General features: G+C 37.0%; 1 protein-coding gene across 11 annotated transcripts in view; it reads right to left on the bottom strand.

The window, feature by feature from the left end:
- Positions 1 to 20,094, bottom strand: part of CASK (calcium/calmodulin dependent serine protein kinase) — a 187,803-nt gene that overhangs the window by 51,750 nt on the left and 115,959 nt on the right. For all 11 annotated transcript variants that reach the window (XM_081951512.1, XM_081951509.1, XM_081951514.1 and 8 more), the window contains exons 11-16: positions 8,780 to 8,901; positions 7,216 to 7,293; positions 6,002 to 6,082; positions 5,072 to 5,260; positions 4,288 to 4,366; positions 907 to 992 (exon numbers count right to left, since the gene is read on the bottom strand). In XM_081951512.1, coding sequence (XP_081807638.1) covers positions 907 to 992; positions 4,288 to 4,366; positions 5,072 to 5,260; positions 6,002 to 6,082; positions 7,216 to 7,293; positions 8,780 to 8,901 — 635 coding nt within the window. The remainder of the gene's footprint in view (positions 1 to 906; positions 993 to 4,287; positions 4,367 to 5,071; positions 5,261 to 6,001; positions 6,083 to 7,215; positions 7,294 to 8,779; positions 8,902 to 20,094) is intronic.

Raw genomic sequence — 20,094 nt, 5'->3', positions numbered from 1 at the left:
AGATACTTTAGCAACAAAGACATTGAGCCATTTTTAAATGTAGCTGTTAACTACATGACACTTATTAAACATACTATACATAAGTCATTGGTAAAGTACAAGTTTGCTATGAAATGGCATAAACTAAAATGTCCCAACAAATTACTTTTTTTAAACAGAAACAAAACTACCAAAGATTATTTTTTAAATTCATACAGTAATTCAACAAAACTTGCTGAAAGCAATCCATTATTCCTTTCCTGAAAATAAATAAATAAATCAACCTGGACTCCAAGAATGGGATTATTTTATGGACAAATAATGCATGTAGGAAAAAAATAACAAGGATAATTAAATCAAACAAAAATGAAAACTGCTTAACAAAATGTTCTGAAAATACTCTTCTTCTTGTCCTTGGTACGGTATTACAATGTGGAGTTATGTTCTACAATGTTATAAATGAAAATAGAACTATTTTCAACAAAATGTGAAGACTAATCTATGTAGAAAAATAAACCCAACAAATATAACTCAGATTCTGCAATTGTTGAAATTGTAATTTAATTAAATACTCAAATGTTATTACTAAATATTTGTCAAACTTTACTCCTTAGTTAATGAATACTGATTGACTGTACTGATACAGTCAATTGTTATTTTTATTCCCCTTTTCAAAATATTATTTGGAGTTTATCCCAATTTAAAATGAGAGGACCTGGTTCCTAGTTTATAAAAAAAAATATACAAAGGAAGAAGAGTTGGAAAAAAGAGAAAAGAAGCATCAATTTTCCAGAATATTTCTTTCCATAGGCTTAAATTTAGTTTAATTTGGACTAATATTCTGTTGGTATTGCTTTTGTGAAGGTAATAGCCTTTAACTCATACCAAAAGTAAAATGAATCAGATAAAAACTTTTTACATACTTACAAGCATTTTCTGAAGTTGTTCCACTGTTTGATTTGCCACACTAATTCCATTTATTTCCCGAATTTCATCCCCTACATGAAGTGTACCTACAGAAGCAGTAACACAAAGTGGCACAATTACAATCTATTCTATTATCCCACATATCATTTTATAAGCATAATTAAATATTGTAAACAATTAGAATTTCCTCAAACTATGTGGATAAGAAATTAAAACTTAAAAAATTACTAGAAGTCTAGCTACATAATCATGAACATGTTCTGCTAAATTGTAGCTCTAAAATAGGGGTGTCAAACTCAATTTCATTGAGGGCCGCATCAGCATTTTGGTTGTCCTCGGGGGGCTAGGTTGGGTAGTCACGGCTGACTGGCCGTGGCTCAGTGTGTGTGTGACCAGTTCAAAATAGCTTGCATGGGCGGGGTTGTGTTGGGAAGGGAATTCAGGGGTCTCTGGGGGGTGCCAGGAGGCTTGTCCCACAGGATGAGGTGAGGCGATGCAGGAGGTGGGAGTGGGGATGTTGCTGCCACAAGGCAGTGCAGGAAGTGGGGTGGCTGGTACTGGTAACCATTGGCATGCGCTCACCACCCTTTGTGTGTGGGGCTGATGTTTTCCAGCAGCACCTGCAGCCTGCCAGCCTCTCAGCTGGCACACCTGGAAGTTCTGGAGTCTACTCCAGTTGGCTGAACATCCCAGAAGCACACGCTGCAGCAGCAGCAGCAGAAGGTGGGAGAGGCCAGTGATCGAGACAGCTGGATGCGCTTACTCCATCCCAGTTTTTGCTTGCAGATGGTTGCAGAGGTTGCTGCTGGTCATCTTCTTGCCCCCCTCACAGGTCTTGCCCTTGGCCTATGCACAGAGCGTGTTCCTCTTGTGCACTCGATGCACCTTGGTCCCACTGCGGGTTGTTGCTGCTGCCGCTCGGCAAACATATCACTACCATTCAGCAGACCTGCCAGGCCCGAAGGAGGTGAAGAAGCCAGCTAGAAACCCCAAGTAGAGGTGGTAGAGCACACCCAGGCCCAGCAGGCAAAAGTTGGTCACTGGGAGGCGAGAGGAATGCTGCCTGCCCATTCCAGCCACATGAAATGGAGCAGGCGTGTCCGGTGGTCTGCATCACATGCCTCTCCCCCACTATGCTTCTGGTGCCGCCACCGCGCCCGTTTCTTAGAGAGCCAGCTTGGTGATCGCAGCAGGCTGCGGAGCCAATGCTGCTGGACACTTCCCCGTGCACGCAAAGACATGCACGGGCCTGGGAGAAGTGAGTGGAGCGCCACACAGAGGAAACAATGGGGGCGGGATCCAAACGGGAAGCCTCTGTCTGGAGCCTCTGGCAGATTAAAAAAAACCCTCTGGAGCAGCAGCTTCTCTTTTTTGTCCACTCTCCTCCACGCCTGATGCCGAGAAGGCAGTTCTGCTTCTGCTCCTCCCCCAATGCCAGAAGCTGCGTGCGACTACCGCTCGCCTGCTGCGTCCCCTCCACAGCCTCTGTGATTGCCTATCACCCATCGCATCTGGCAGGCAGAAGCCCCATGGGCCTAAAGGTCCCATTTCATCTCCTTGCCATCTGCTTCCTTCCTCCGTGGTTCAGGAAGGAATGAAGTCAGGAGGAGAGATTGGCAGCAAGGCCCACGTGGGGGCGGGATAGTCCCAGTGAAAGGCCAGCGAGCGAGGTAATGATCTGCAACCTGACTGCTGGACCGCGGCCAGCATTAGATCCACAGCACCGCTTTTGTCCCAGCCCCCTGGGTGTGCGCATAGGACATAGGAGGACAAGTGCACAAGGGCTGGCGTCCTGGGTGAAAGGGAAGTGCTCAGAACGCATTCCCCAGGGACGCCAGGCCCTGTGCATTCACTGCCTCCTATGCGAACACTCAGGAGGCAGGGCCAAGGTGCCGCATGAATCTAATGCTGGCTGTGGTCTGGTCCAGATAATGCTTTTACTGATGCAGAAGTTCACTTGTTATCTTTTGATAACAAAATGTTTTTAACCATTTAACCATTATATTTTTAAATTGATTAAAATGTTACCTATGTGGGATAATTTCCAGTTCAATATGAAATAACATATATTATAGTATAAAGTAAACAAATTTGTTGTTTTTAATTAAGACTCTGAAAACCTTTACAGAATAGAACAGAAAGTGAGAGATTATAGCATAAAGTAGCCATGGTGGTCCCAGTGGTTATCAGAACACTGGCTACCAAAGCAAAAAGCTCTTGGTACCCACTTAGTACTTAGAAAATGCATTGACAAAATGTCCCTCTATCAATCATAACAGGTTGCAATGCTTGGATCTGCACATATACTATGCTAATATATTATGACATCCTAGGTTCTTTGGAAGAATTTAATGTATATGAAGGCCAGCACCAGCTAAAGAACTGGCACCTGGGATTTCACATTTGTTTGTGTATAATAATAATAATAATAATAATAAATTGTATTTGTCAATGTTAATGCTGTAAATAATTATTATACAGATAGCCACTGAGCTTTTTCAATTGTTGTGTACGTTGATTCGCCAGTAATCTCTTGATTGCTTCCCATAAAATATGTTCCTCAAAACCATATCTAAATTAGTTGAGAATATTTCCAATATATAAAAGTTGATGTTCAAAATTTCTTGTGTTCTTTCTTTTCGGCAAACTTGGTAATCATAAAATAATCAACTAAAGAGTAGATTTTAACATATACACTCTAATAGTGTATAGCATCATTTCCTCTCTCGTATTCTATTTTTTAAAGTTGTCAAATAATGAAGCAGAATTGTTCCAAGTTGCCCAGAAGATAGGTTCAGGGGCAAATGAGTTTAAATTACAAGGAAGTAGATTTTAGATGAACATTCAAAATTAATGCTTAATGAAAAAGTTCAACAATGGACGAGTCCTCAATTAAGATACATACATATCATAAATGATCCCAACAAACCAAACATAGAGATTTTTTATGGCAAAATATTGTCACATAATATTTTATTTATTTATTTTAGTGGTCTACTCATATTGGTCACTATTCTGGAATTAAGAAAACACTGGCTTTGAGGGTACAAGATTCCCATGTCTATTCTCATAATAAACCCATACATTTTTTGGAAAATGAATTACATGCACCATTCATGCCAGGTAACTAGTGATCTATATACTTTAGATGATATTGAAAATCTGTCTATCTTAGCAAAACATTATTCGATTTTCTATGCTTGTTGAACTATGGATACATGACTTGAGTAATAACAAGGCTCAGTTATAAAAATATTACGTTATAGACAATATATGATTTTTGATACTAAATATTCAAATGTTATTTAGATTCCATGTCTGAAAATTTGGATAGTATCATATAAAATTTCTGTTGTTCATTAACTTTTATATTTACGTTACCTTGCCTATGAATCATTCCTCCATGCATAATTCTTGCTACAATGCAGTGATTCAGTTCATTCATTTTTAAAGTGATTCCCTAATAAAAGAAACAAATTAATTTAGATAATCACAATAAGATTTTTCAGGCATTGATCCAGTTCAAGCATTTTAACATTTATGGAAGTAATCAGAGATGTCTCAATTTACCACCACTGTATCTATTAACATTTTGTTTCAATTCACAAAAGCACTGTCCAGAAATCATATGCATACTTCTTTTATCATACCCCAAACAAATACTTGATTAATTTTTTGCTCTTTAATAAATAATATTGTGAATTGTCATACAGAAATGCTTTATAAAGCTGTAAGTGCTTCCAGTGAAGTTATTCAAACAGTAAATGGCCTACGAATTAGAACATGCATCATCTTTTGAGAATGTGCAGGAGAGAAAAATTTCCAGTCTGCTGATGGAGGAAACACTGTTTAGGAGAAAGTGCTACCTGGATACAATACACAGGATACTAAGAAGAAAGTCTTTAAATTTCAAAATTAAGATTATTTATTCATATAGTTTGTATATTATTTCAACGTAACTGAATCAATCCTTTTCTGATGTAATCTATATTTATTTATATTTGTGGTACAGAATTTTCTCTGGATTTTTTAAACTTAATGTTCCTTTCATTTGCCCAAGATAAATTGATAGTATTACAAAGGATAAATTGTAAATTTGATATTTACAGACTGGATATATCTTACATATGCTTATAAAATTAAATAATAAAATTTATCTATTTACCATTGGTTCATCTGTGTTTTTTTGGAATTGAACCAATCGCACTCTTGTGACATTCTCCATGTCCATGTCTCCATTTATGCTTTCTGGAGAATCTCCATTTAAATATGGGGATGTGGGAGGTGGAGTAACTCTTAATGCTTCATCACTGTAAACTTCATGTGCCACTACATCATGAGTTTGGAGTAAGGCCTACAGAAAGATATAATGTTCATATTTCATTATCTTTTGTATTTTATTTAATGCAAAGATGATTAAATTAATTATAAAGAGTTGAAAAACTTCAAGCTATTCAACCGCAGTTCAAACCAAACTTCATATGCTATATGACTTTCAGTTTTCCTAATAGTAATAACAGTGCACTAATATTTCAATTACTGTATTTTTCAGAGTATAAGATGCACCGGAGTATAAGATGCACCCCGATTTTGAAGAGGCAAAAAAAAAAAAAAAGTTTTTGCACTCTGTAGACAAGAACAAGAATTGAAATTGCTGTAATGGAATACTATTAAGACTGTCATTAAACTGAAATCATTAAAGGATAAACTGTCTCTATGATATTCTTAACTAAGATATTATTTCTAACAAAATTACAGGTTGAGCCATCTAAAATATCTGTGGGAAATTAATATATTTATTAATATAATTAATATAATATAATTAATATATTGCTATTTCTATCCATCATTCTTTGCAATCAATGGGAAATATCCATGCCAAAGGTATTAGCTTCCTTAAGTCCAGTTCAGTGTTGAGTATTGAGACAGAAATAATTTAAATATATGAACATTCAAAATGCATTCATTGAAATTCAATAAAAGGCTGTATATATTTCTGAGTAATTACCCCCCTTCCCCGCTTTCAGATAATAATTTTTTTCATGAATCTATTTTCTATGGGAAATATAAAAAAATGATATCAACAATTAATTACCATGAAATGAGGTTGAGTTAAAATACGTTTAAGTTCTTTTGCATCACTATTTTCTTGGTAACATGAAATTTCTTCCAGTACCTGTAAAGCATAAGAGTAGTTATATGAATAAAGTAAGTAACAAATAAAATTCATATTTTTGACTCATGAATTCCAAAGTAAAAAGTTTGAATGAAGGGATTTATTTTCACTTCCCAGATTTGCTTATGCTGCAAGGAAGACTTTGATAAGCTAGTAAAGACAAAGCTACATCCATAGGAATAAATATATAAATAAACAAACAAAAGGCATGCAAGTTGAGGCAGTTGCAATTTTATTCACTGATGATTGCAAAGGAGAGGTGAGTACAGAGCTGTAATACATGGTATATAAAAATAATCTATGGGTAGGTAGCTGAGGCAAAAAGGGAATAAAGTTTGGGCAGGCAAATTAGCTATAAGAGGAAAAAACTCAGGAAATGATAGAAATGTAAAGGGGGGAGGTGGTGTTTGTTTGGGTTATCCATTGCCTCTTCACTTGTGAGGCTATTGTTACTTTTCAAGTGACAAGAAGTAAGGGAACAATGTAAGGAACTGAGGTGGGAACGATTTATTTGGTTCTAAACATCTATTTTGTTAAAAATGATTCTTCTGAGTCAATACTGATTCTTGGAAACTGTCCACATTAGTCCCTACAGTTTTCTGGGCAAGGCTATAGTCTTTCCTAGTGTTGAAAGTTAATATTAACCAGTTGCCAAGCATTCAAATTTTGATTATGTGATTATGGGGATGCTGAAAAACGGTCAATAATTACTGATGTCTATTATAAGTCAAGGACTACCTGTAAAAAGAGAATGGGTACAGTGAAATGGATGGCTAGAAATGCATGCAAAGATCCTTGAAACATTACACATGAGTATTTGTTTATCTCTTCAATTTGTTTTACTGGAAGATACTCAAGATAGATAAAAACAATATTTTAAAAACATTGTTTTAAAAACAATGAAATATAAAAATGTTAAATATGCTGAAAGAATAAAACTGTTAAATGATTTAATCTTTAAAAATCTGGCTAAATTTTTTTTTTTACTATTCTTCTAAAAGAAAAAAAAAGAGGTTTACTGCAACTACTGAGGGGCTGTGCAAATACAGAAACAAATATACATGCATACATTTCATTTACAGATTTAAACTATTATTAAATTTATTAGATTATTAAACTATTTTTAAAATTACCTCTTTGGCTCTCTGTACAGCATCGCTCGGTGGATTTCTGATTTGTGGTGAAGATTTTGTATTAATTTTGTCATAGAGCTATAACAAAAAAAATCACAACATAATATGAATATATTAAAAACAATTTTACCAGCTTGTTTTATAAAAGATCTCTGAAAATTTCACTTAATAACATCAATATCTGCTGTGCTGTAAATCTAATTTTCTATAGATAATTGTAGAAAATGTAATCATTTCATTTCCCCCCCAACATTTATCAACTTCTTGCCTGTTCATGATGCTTCATATAAAGTCACATCAGAAATAAGCAATGTTACTAAATCATATTTTCTTGCTAATTGCAATTTATAATGATTTAAGAGATTTAAGAGTAAATGAATTTCTTAATATTTCTATGGAGGAATATTTCAATATATTCAACTTCTTCAGACATAGTTTAAAGAAATAAACTCACCATGTCATTAATGATGAGCCTAACCCTCACCTATAAAAGTTGTATTAGGATGACAAATAGCAGATATTAATGTACAGTGTGTCTGTCAACACTGTGGAGGTCCTATGACTAGGTGCCACATATCAGGTTCTGAATCACATAGAAACCAATGTATATGCAGTCACTATGAAGGCCTGTGCACTGCAAAGTACTTATTTATGATTTTATTTTATTTACTCTGGTTTATATACAGCCCAGAGCTACTGAATAGTTTATAAATACAATATAATGATAGTTAGTTTACCATATAAATTAAAACAGTAAAAAAGAACAAAATATATCTACTACTCAACCATCTCCTCCATAATATCATAACTAATGAGACCATATCTCAGAAGTGTAACTTGTGATTCCCAAATGAAGTACAAAAAAAAAATCAAAATTTAAAACTTAACTGCAAGGGCCCAATCTGTATATCCAGAGGAGGGAGGTATTGCCAAAAGGGCATGACCATGGGGTCTCTAAGGATTCTCTTGGCTGTGGAACCATCAACAAGCTTGCCGTCTCTGGGTATGCAATTTTCATTGGGAGCAGGTGGTCCCATATATATGAAGGCCCTAATCCATTTAGGACTTTAAAGATGACTTCTGGAATCTTGAATTGTAAAATATTCAAAGTAGCTTCTATAATAGTGATGTTACAAAGGTGACCAAAGGCATGTTTATAACTTCAGTTACTCTGGCCTCCAGTTAATGCATACATCCAATTTAAAATTGTGATCTATAGACACATCTAAAATACTCTAGTAATAATCTAATATTGTTTATTTTTAAGATTTTACATTATTTTAAGCAGGATACTTCTGAAATTATTGTCAAAGTACATCTGCAGGCATCTTGTATTTATGCTCCTTTTGTGAAAAAATGTTTGTAAAGCTTGCTCCATCTCAGTTTTAGGAAATTAGCGAAGAGATTATATTGAAGGGAAACATTTTCTGTCTTATCTGCAGCACCAAAAATACTGCTAAGAACTGACCTAAGTTCTATTAGTTTGGTTTCATATTTCTTATTTGCTTTATTTTTTTATTACATATATAATTAAACAATATTTTTAAAGAGAAAAAATACTTACATCTAGTAATGTATGAAGATGCTGATCTTGAAAAACACTATGCAGAAAGTCTAAGTCTTTTTCACTACAATCGGTAAGTGCATGAATTTCTTCTAGGCTGTCTAACACCTGTGAAACTGCTCCTATTATTAAGCACAGGGAGAAAGAAGAAAGAAAACTATTTAGAATAAATCATCATAACTTGATCATATTTCATTGCATTGAGTAAAATATGAACATTAATAAAGCAATATTCTTTTCAATGAGGAAAGTATTTGAAAAGGAATGTGTCAAATAAATTTAAATTTAGCTTTTAAAGGAAAAAAAAATCTAAAGATGGTGCCTACCATCTGTAGAATGGGTGACCTTGAATATGTAGCTGATCTTAAAGAAAGAATTCAACAATTATGAAAACATCAGTTTAGTTTAGACAGACAGGAGGGACTGAGGAAAAAACTAAGATTTCCCTACTTTGATTCTCTTTAGTATTAGAGAATAGAATCTTTGTCAAGAGTTTGTCAAGGTTCAGTTATTATATGCCAAAATAATAAAGTAGAATTGGTACTTTTGCAGTGTCTGTTTCCCGATTTCAAAGTTCTGACATAATATTTTGAACCTGATTGTATCTTTTTGAATAAAAATGCTATAAAATTATACAGAAAGTTAACAGTATCACGAACATACATATTTAATCATGTTACAAAGCAAAGCAAAAGAATCCCCTTGAAAAATTTTCAGAAGAGCCACCAACCCTTGGCCAGAATCTTGTGCAGCTGCATCCTTTCCTATAGGGGCAGTTGTTTTCGCCTTGGAGAGTAGGGCCTTCGCCTTCCAAAAACTCACCCTCCCCTGGGATTTCACCTTCAGATAAGGGAGATGGGCTCCTAGCAGAAGGTCCAGGAGATAAAGTTTCCGTTCAAGGCCCTTGATAATCTCTTGGATCCCGCTCAGGGTACCCAATGTCTGATTGTCCAGCTATACTACAGTGAGGTTACAAAGTCTGACTTTGTTGAAATGTGGTCATCTCCTGCCTAATTGCTTGGGATATCCACTTCCTAAAATAGGCAGGCATCTCCTGATCTTCCATATCTGCTGGATGGGCCCCTGCCACAATAGAAATGAAGGAGGGCTGTGATGTATGTAATCCATCTCTAGAAGTAGAAGGACCTGATTGTCTAATTAGGCCCACACCATCCTCTTGCACACTTAGAGCCTCAGGTAACCAAGCTCTAGGTTGTCTGGAAGGCCCTGGCTTATCCATATTAACCGCTAAGGGAGAGGTCTCTGATGGCTTAGATTTTTTATATTGTGCACTAATTGGCTGTTTACTGGCCTTGGCTATTGCCCTGTCTAAGGCTTTTTGGCTCTGATTGGCAGCCTTCTCCTCAGCCCTACACACCTTCTTCTGAGCCCTGGCCTTAGCCTTAATTTTTGCTGCTGCCACCAAGCTATCTGAGCGAGGCTTAGTAAGACCTTTGACTTGACATTCAGATCCCAGTGGAGAAAAATCAGTCAGGGCTGGGCCTGAAACAGTATTGCTCTCTGCCATAGCAGTACCTATACCCAGCTGCAAAAGTAAGTCAACAGTCAGTGCAATGCCAGGTGCTTAGGCTTAGTATGTCGAAGTAGGTGCTCCAAGCGAGGTGGGTAGTCACCCAACAGGGTAGGCCGAGCTGACCTGAATCCCTGTAAACAGATGGCCAACCCACGGGGTAGGCAGAAATGACCAGCTCCCCATGACTATTTTGCAGCTAATGCTGAGAAAGGGTAAGATGTTGCCAATGCGATTAAAAACCTTGGTTCTTTAATGCAAGGAAATAGCAGCTAGAGGGCAATAAAATGGCCACCGGAGCCACTTGGAATAGTGGCTCTGGTGCTTGGAATAGCCGTCAGAGGCAACAAAATGCCACCGCTGCAATTGGAGCCCCGAAATACCGTTTGGGCACCAATACCAATGATACAAAGCAAACAAAATGGCCAACACTAACAGAGAGCTTTGAGGCGACCGTTAGTGCTTGTGAAGAGGACATGGGAAAAGTCATTGGCTGTGCACGGTAATAGAGGCTACCGCCAATTCTTGCCTCAGTTCACCATCTCCGCTCTCTATTTCCTCAGTCGCTGTTGTCAATTAGAGATTGGTGCAGATATGAACGCCCAAAGGCAACTGATACCTCCTAAACTGTCTGCAATTATAGCAATAGTTTCGCTGCAGCCGAAATTGACTGCGGTAGTTTTAACTTGCCCGGTCTTCTTTGAGCCGATAACTATTAGCCTTCCCCTCGGTAAATCGTTGTAAGGCAAGGTTTCAGAGCTCAATGGTCTGGGAAGCATCAAGCGCTATATTTTGGGCTAGCTGAGCCCTCAATGGTGCCTATGGCGCTACTCAGAACAGTTAATCTTCCTCCTTCATATCTATCAATATCAAATGTTTGAAGCACAAATCCAACAATCTTTCAAAATGAGCAAAGAGCTCAAGGAACAGTCCTGCAAGCTGAGACTGAATTGAAAGACTGGGGACAGTTGCCAAGGAGACGTGTCTTCAGAATTTCAATTCCGTCAAATAGCAGGCTAGAACAACCCATCCTGGACTCCCCCATCGATACCATGGAGAATTCTTAATTTATAAATCCCAGTTATAGAAACAGAAGCTAGAAATTGACTTAGAAACGTAATGTGACTTTGCAAGCAATTTTATGCTGCATGACTGCATAATAAGCCTACTGATGCTCATTAAATCAACTTGGAAGTTCCAGATAGTATGAACTGTGAAAACAGGGCATAATTGGGGAATTTTTTCACACATCTGAGAGAAATTAATTCCAAAAACTTCAGAGAAAAGTTGGACTATAAAAATGTTGAAGGAAAATAAAAATTCAGAAGGATAGAGTCAGAAAACAGAGGACATAATTGAATTTTTTTAAAAAGCAAATACGGGAAGTCCTCAACTTACGACCACAATGGAGCCCAAAATTTGTTGTTAAGTGAGACATTTGTAAAGTGAGTTTTGCCTCATTTTACAACCTTTCTTGCCACAATTGTCAAGTGAATCACTGCAGTTGATAAGTTAGTAACCTAGTTGTTAAGTGAATCTGGTTTCCCCATTGACTTTGCTTGTCAGACTGTTGCAAAATTGGATCACGTGATCTTGGGACACAGCAATGGTCATAAATATGAACGAGTATCTGAATTTTGATCACATAATTATGTGGATACTGCAAAGGTCATAATTGTGAAAAGTGGTTGTAAGTCACTTTTTTCAGTGCATCTGTAACTTTGAACGTCACTAAATCAACTATTGTAAGTGGAGGGACCTGTACACAAAACCTGTAAGGGACCTGTAAAGGGAACAGTACACAAAACAGTATGCCTATACCAGGAAGTTTCTAATCCGATATGACTTAATCCTAAAGCTCAAAACAAAACATCTTTGCTATATTAGGAGCCAGAACATTATCAAAGATGACTTAGGACCAATGTATATAATTATTTGGGCTTACAGTAACATATAGATTATTTTAAAAATAAATCTGCTTTTGTATTTATGATTATTGACAGTTTCAGTGTGATTGAGCTTCTCTTCTGAAATAGGTTTGAAAAATGGGGATTCAACAAGTAGTTGTTAAAATCTTGGAATCCTAGTGGACAACCATTTAAATAGGAGCCAGCCCTGTGCAGCAGCTGCCAAAAATCCAACACAGTTCTAGTGCATAAACAGAGGGATAGAATCAAGTGTTAATATGAAGTGTTAATATGAAGTGTTAATACCACTTTATAATGCCTTGGTAAGGCCACACTTGGAATATTGCATTCAGTTTTGGTCGCCATGATGTAAAAAAGATGTGCAGAGAAGAGCAACAAAGATGATTATGGGACTGGAGGCTAAAACATATGAAGAACGGTTGCAGGAACTGGGTATGTCTAGTTTAATGAAAAGAAGGACTAGGGGAGACATCATAGCAGTATTCCAATATCTCAGAGCATGTCACAAACAAGAGGGAGTCAAACTATTCTTCAAAGCATCTGAAGGTAGAACAAGAAGCAATGGGTGGAAATTAATCAAGGAGAGAAGCAACTTAGAACTGAGGAGAAATTTCCTGACAGTTAGGGAAATTAATTAAACTATTAATCAGTGGAACAACTTGCCTCTAGAAGTTGTGAATGTTCCAACACTAGAAGTTTTCAGTAGATGTTGGATAACCATTTGTCTGAAGTGGTGTAGGGTTTCCTGCATAGGCAGGGGGTTGGACTAGAAGACCTCCAAGGTCCCTTCCAACTCTGTTATTCTATTCTAAGGGGAAGGTAATTTTGCAATAACTGTAATTATTGTGAAGAAAAAAAACATTGTTATATATTCAATATGGCTTAAATAAATCATTTTTGATTATGATTAAACCTTTGATGTACTAGTAGTCTTGTTTAACAGAAAAAGACAAATTCAAGTGATGTCTGAGACCTGTAATATAACAATAGGTTTTTCAATCCTGTAGGGAGAGGAATCCATGAATTTCTCTAGGCTTGTTTTGCCTACCCCACAAGGGAATTTCAATTAGGATTAGTAGAAATAATGGAAAAAGAAAGACCTGAAGCACAGGATAAAGAAGTTATTAACAAACAACTTACACTTTTAAATAAGTTGAATTATCTAAGTGAAAGTATTTTTCCCAAGTCATGGATTGTAATTTTGAGAAATTTGAGAGAATAATGGAAATGATGTCCTTATATTTAGAAAGCAAGAAAAAGAAAATCCACAAAATTGGATATGATATTATACTAAACCAAACCAAACCAAACCAAACCAAACCGGTTAAATAAGAATATATGAGAATATAAAAGACAATTGCTAGAAATCAAAACAAATTGATAAAGAACAAATAATATCTAGTCAATCTTACTTCATCTTTTTGGGGTAAGCATCACTGCATTATAGGAATACTATTGACACAGTATATTTTGATTTAATATCTTTTTAACAAGATTTCCTAACATTTTTCTTTAAATGTATCAAATTAATTGGGCAGTTGTATTCAATTACAGTAGTGTTTATTAATAGTTCTGAACAAAGGTTTCTAATAGAATATATTATAAATTGCATGTCGACATCGAAGAAACAAAATTGTTCTGAGATCTCAAATGAAAGACATGTTGCCCATTTAAATAGATGATGAATAATACTTCTGTTATAAAAATTGGTTGAGGAATATATGTTGAAGATAGATCTTGCTAACATTCATGCCACTCATATAAAAGTTATTCATTCAAAACTATTACTAACTTTTTACAGACATGAAGATTTAACATCAGTAATATGCCTTTATGGTCCTTATATTTGAATATACTGTATGTTTAAATGTGTCTCAGTTATGATCCTCTTGTTCCATCAAAGATCAAAGTCAGACCAAGAATATTTTAGATAGATATTGCACAATCTCTAGCATTACTGCTCAGTAATAAAAATGGAAGAATACTAATATTTTAATGAAGCTTTTTAATTACATTTTGGTAAGAAAGAAGTTAACTAATATGTGCATTAAATCATGAAATTATAAACACCAGAAAGTAATGCTCAGTTGTTAATATTTGCATATAAATATATATCTACAGTTTTTTGGACTCTGTGAGTCAGTTCTTTTATCTATTTATATACTGTTATTATTTTTACAAATAACTCAAGGCAACAAACATCCAATGCCTCTTCCTCATCCTACTTTCCCCACAACAACAATCCTGTGAGGTAGGTTAGCTTGAAAGACTGTGATTGACCTAAAGTTACCCAGCTGGCCTTTCATGATTAAGGTGGGACTTGAACATGTGCTCTCCTGTTTTCTATAAAGATTTAAGCTTTTCTTTCGTGTGCCGTTAAGAGACAGATACTCTAAAAGTATCTATCATGAACAGTTGCTGCAACCTGGTTTGAAAAAGAATTCTTCCCTCAAATTAAACTTTTAAAACAAATAATTTCAATTGTACTGGTAGTCCTCGATTTACAACAATTCATTTAGTGACCATTCAAAGTTACAACGGCATTGAAAAAAGTGACTTATGACTGTTTTTCACACTTATAATCTTTGCAACATCCCCATGGTCATAGGATAAATATTCGGATGATTGGCAACTGGTTCATATTTATGACAGTTGTAGTGTCCGAGGATCATGTGATCAGCTTTTGCGACCTTCTGGCAAGCAAAATCAATGGGGAAGTCAGATTCACTTAACAACCATGTTGCTAACTTAACAACTGCAGTGATTCACTTAACAACTGTGACAAGAAAAGTGGTAAAATGGGGCAAAACTCACTTAACAAATGTCTTGCTTAGCAACATATATTTTGGTAGTAAGTTGAGGACTACCTGTATTCATCTTCTACCATGAGCATATTGAAATAAAAATATACTGTATCTTTATTCTTTAATTGCTTAGATTGTATTAAAATTAGAAAATGTTGAGCAAAGAAAAAGCTGATTTAATCATGCAAAGCCAAACATAATAGCTAAATGCATAGCTTCAGTGGAAAACAAAGGGATACCTACTTTCTGCAGCTAGAAGTCCTAGCAGGAAGGCAGCATTTAGACAAACAACAAATAGTATGAGGATTTCAAAACAATTGTAAAAGCTGCAATTAGAAGCATTAGCACAGCCACAACAAAACAAAATAAATTAAAACCCACCACACTTTATTAAGTTGAAAAAAATGCAGTATATGACAAGGATTTACATTATATTTTCATAGTGCTGCACATCCAACTTTTTAGTAATTATTAGATTTGAAATTTAAGGAAGTACAAAATACTTACTGCCTGTTATACTATGTTTAAATGAGGAAGCTCACTTATTTTGTTATATAAACAGTTAACACACATATATCACAGATTTACATATTTTAATGAATATAGGTTGCAACTGTTAATAACTTTATTGAGGTCAATTTATTAAAATCAAAAATTATACACCAATCTGTGAAATTAAAGTTGGCTTAATCATAAGTTTAATATTCTCAATTAACAATTACAAATCAATATTGCTTTTATTAAATTTGAAATAAAATGTTATGTTCTAAAACAAGTAGCAATAACCCCAGTAAAATTATGATAACAATTTCAGTACTGTGAATGTATTCAGGTACAATGTCAGAAATACAATGTGATGCAACCAACCAATTTTATTGTATTTATAGGAATAACACACACACACACACACACATGTATGAAATTGCTACCTTGAACTTCATACCTATAGCTTATTTTTCACATTTTACTGTCAGTTAAAAGTTAACAAAATTCTCTTCTTACAAAATAAAATAAATACAAATACAAAATAATGTACTACTTTCATTTCAGAAGCGAAGTACTATAAATACATATACACATACTGTATATGCAAAACAAACAGATAAAATAAAAACATAAATGTAGCTAAATAAATATTGAATCCATTAATATTTTTAGTAGCACTTATACCTTTTAATTTCTTCAGACAATGTGAAAATTTAAACGACGCCTGTTAAGAGTTAAATTCACAAGCAAGAAGGACCTATATAATAATTGTCTTTTCTTAAAATTATAACATTCATTTATAGAAATTCTTCATTGATTGTAGTACTAACTACAAAACAGGACTTATCTTTAGCAATTCCCCCCCAAAGATATTTTCATTTTACTCCATACTAGGCAATCAGAAATTAGGAGATTAAAACATATTCCCACTCCATTCACAAATATATAATCAAATGAATTTGAATGTTATCTTATCAATTTGTAAAATCCTTCATTTCTTCAGTTTCTTCAAACCCTAATCCAGTTTATCACATGGAAATTAGGAGATTAAAACATATTCCCATTCCATTCACAAATACATAATCAAATGAATTATATTTTAACATTAGATTAGTGCCATATATAAAAGAATGATGTAACAGATCAATTCTATCCACAATTATTCTGGAGCTATCAGATCTGGGTTAGAGTGATTTCTAGATGGCAGTAAAGAGACAGATTTTGCCTGATCTTATAACTCTCATGTAATCAGAAATCTCACTGTATTTAACAGCATTAATTCCAGCCTACAAATTACACAGCCAAGATAGGCAACACCACTCTTGTAGAAACCTGTAAACCTGATAGAGATAACCCATCTACTTTAACACATTGAGTGCCAACTTTTCTGCTCAGTCAGATTTGAAAAGAAAAGGTATTTTCACAGCAGAAAGGGGAAAATACCCTAGAAAATACCTTATGTATGAGATTGAACAGGCAGAGGACAGAGTGGTAGAACAAGTCAGAATCAGGAAAAGCAAACCATCATTTGTGACTATTAATGGTTATGCAGAAAACCATGAGTAACTAAAGCTATGGTATGGAAATAAATCGCTATTAATATAAAACTTCTCTGAAAGCTTTTTTTCTTAAATATTACTAAAATTGTATATATTATCTGGATTCCCCTTAATGTATGAGGACTTTATGTATCTTGAGCTGCACATGCATCAAGAGAAGAGCTGTATGTGGAAAAAGGGATAATATGTCCACATTACAGAACAAACCAAAATCATTGCACCCCCCCCCCCTTATTGATGCAAATTGGGGGTGACAGGTGGGGAGGGGTGGGGCGGGGAAGGAATGGTATTCCCAACTCCCGGGCCGACTGGTCTTCCCGGCAGTGCTTTCTCTGCCTTTCTGAATTGGCTGTCAAAGATGAGGTTTTTGTGGGCAGAAGAGCTTGCCCCACCAACCACTACCCAGATGCCCTCACTTCCCCAAACATTTCTTTTGTCTACCTGATTTCCAGCTGCATTGCATTTCTCGCCACATCCTGTCTGCAGCACTCATGCTGGCTGCCCCTTTCGGGCCGGAGGTGGAATGCCACTGCGTTTTAAGTGCCAGTAGATGCCTTCCCTCTGGCAGGCCTGGGCAATTGCTGGAGACAGAGACAGGCTTGTTTCAGTGCCTGGTGCCCAGATGCCCTCGCTTCCCCCAAGCCTTTCTTTGCCTACCTGATTTCCAAGTCTGTCGCGCTTCTCTGTCCCGTTTCTCATCACTGTGTGCAGGGAAACAAGTTTGTGGGACTAAAAAAAAATGCAATCAATGAATTCTAACTGTGAGATCTTTTCGTGAGAAGTTGGAATTGACTGAACTTTTTTTTTTTGTAGTCCCACAAACTTTTGTTTCCCTGCACATGATGGCAAGAAATGGAACAGAGAAACGTGATGGACTTGGAAATCAGGTAGGCAAAAAAAAATGTTTCGGGGAAGTGAGGGCATCTGGGCGCCAGGAGCTGAAACGGGCCTGTCTGTCTCCAGTTGCCCAGAATCGCCAGAGGGAATCTATTGGCACTTAAACCCAGTGGCATTCCAGCTCTGGCTGGGAAGGGGAAGCTGTCATGGGCGCTGTAGGCAAGATGCCCACTCACTTCAGCATCCTTCCCGACTTTCTGGCACTCCACCGGCACTTTTGCCCTTGGCTGCTGCCTTATATGCAGGCCCGGTGAGCCAGGCTGAAGCACTACGGGCCAGAAGGATTGAAATGGACGCTATTCAACAGGATTGCTGAACTCTACAAAGATTGAACTGGTGCGAACCACCTGAATCCCATCACTGAAATGCACAAAGAAAGAGACTGGAACAGCTCAGCTTAGCAAGCATAGTTATATTAGTAAATCATATTAGTTTCACTATTTTTATGATTCCAACTACAGGTGATCCTTGATTTATGATCACATTTGAGCCTAGAATTTCAGTTGCTGAATGAAACAGTTGTTAAATGAGATGTCATATGACTACTTCAACAACCACTATGCTGGCTCATCTATTTGCTATTGCCAATCACCCATGTGGGTTGTTAAGTGGAGTGAGGGACTGCTTCAACAGGTTGGAGAGGTCCTGGGTTCTCTGGTACATATAAATCTGCTGTGGGTCAGGAGGATTTGGTTGGTTCCAACCCAGTTAGTCATCTGGGGAACCTCAGGTTTGTTGCAGAGACTACATAAGCAAAGCTACTGTGTCCTTGTGGGTGTGGCCTGCTGCCAATTCAGCTATGCAGATGACCCTGAGCTGGCTTCAGGGGCTACTGACATACATAAAGCTGTTGTGGCCCTAAATTTGGGTCAATTGTTGAGTACCCAAAATGCAGTCAAATGACTGCGGGGGGGGAAGGGCTGTTCGACCTTAAATACCTTTTGCGGGACTGTTGTAAGTCAAGGGCTACCTTTCTTATTCCTCTAATAAGGCAAAAGATCATGGGAAAGAAAAAATAAGAATGGGCGCTGGTTCTTACCTGATACGCCCTTTCTCCAAATGGTGGTGACATCATCCAGGCATGGGATATGACTCAGTCAGGATCCAATAGGACTGGGTCTACAAGTATTAAAGACATGCCCACGAGGCTCTTCCCCAGAAATAGATGGAGTGACTTGTAGACTGCTGTGCAAGCAATCTGAAATGATATGTACTATCTCTCCTCAAGAAACATAGTAGACAGGAAAGATACACATTAGAAAGGAAAGTAATATAATAAGCTTCTGAAATGGGGTGGGGCTGGATGATGTTTCCACCATTTGGAGAAAGGGTGTATCAGGTAAGAACCAACTCCCATTCTCCCAGTAGGTGGAGACATCATCCAGGCATGGGACATACCAAAGCCCAATAGTCCCGTCAGGAGGGAAATAAATAGATGAGAGACTTAAGTGGCCACTACTCGCTGCAGCACGCGCCGTCCAAAGGAAGCATTAGCTGAGGCGTATCTATCCAGTTTGTAGTGACGGATGAATGGAGTAATTGAGATCCATGTAGCCACTCGGCAAATGTCCTCCAGCGGAGCTTGAGTCGGCCAGGCCGCAGAAGTTGTCGCGCTGCGTGTGGAGTGCGCCATGATATGAAGTGGAACCGGCAGACAGAGAGCGGAATACGCCGAGGAAATGGCTGCCCTTACCCAGCGACCGATGTCCAAAGATGAGGCCTTGGATCCCTTCTTACTTCCAGGTTGGAACTTGATGAAAAGGACCTCAGAGCGCCTGAAAAAAGCAGTTCGCTTAATATAAATGTGTAAGGCGCGACGCACATCAAGGTAATGCCACTTACGTTCCAGCTCGTGTGATGGCTGAGGGCAGAAATCTGGGAGCACAAGTTCCTGGGATCTGTGGAATACAGAATTTACCTTGGGCACAAAGGTTGGGTCAAGCTGAAGGACTACCTTGTCCGGGTGAAAGATGCATAGGTCTTGCCTGGTGGATAAGGCTGCCAACTCAGAAACGCGTCTCGCCGATGTAATGGCTATGAGAAAAACCACTTTTAATGTTAAGACATGCATGGACACAGAATGCAAAGGCTCAAATGGAGACTGGGTCAG

Source organism: Natrix helvetica (genome assembly GCF_964273705.1).
Source record: "Natrix helvetica genome assembly, chromosome: 4".
NCBI classification, from domain to species: Eukaryota; Metazoa; Chordata; class Lepidosauria; order Squamata; family Natricidae; genus Natrix; species Natrix helvetica.
This window is presented reverse-complemented; position numbering and strand designations above follow the sequence as displayed.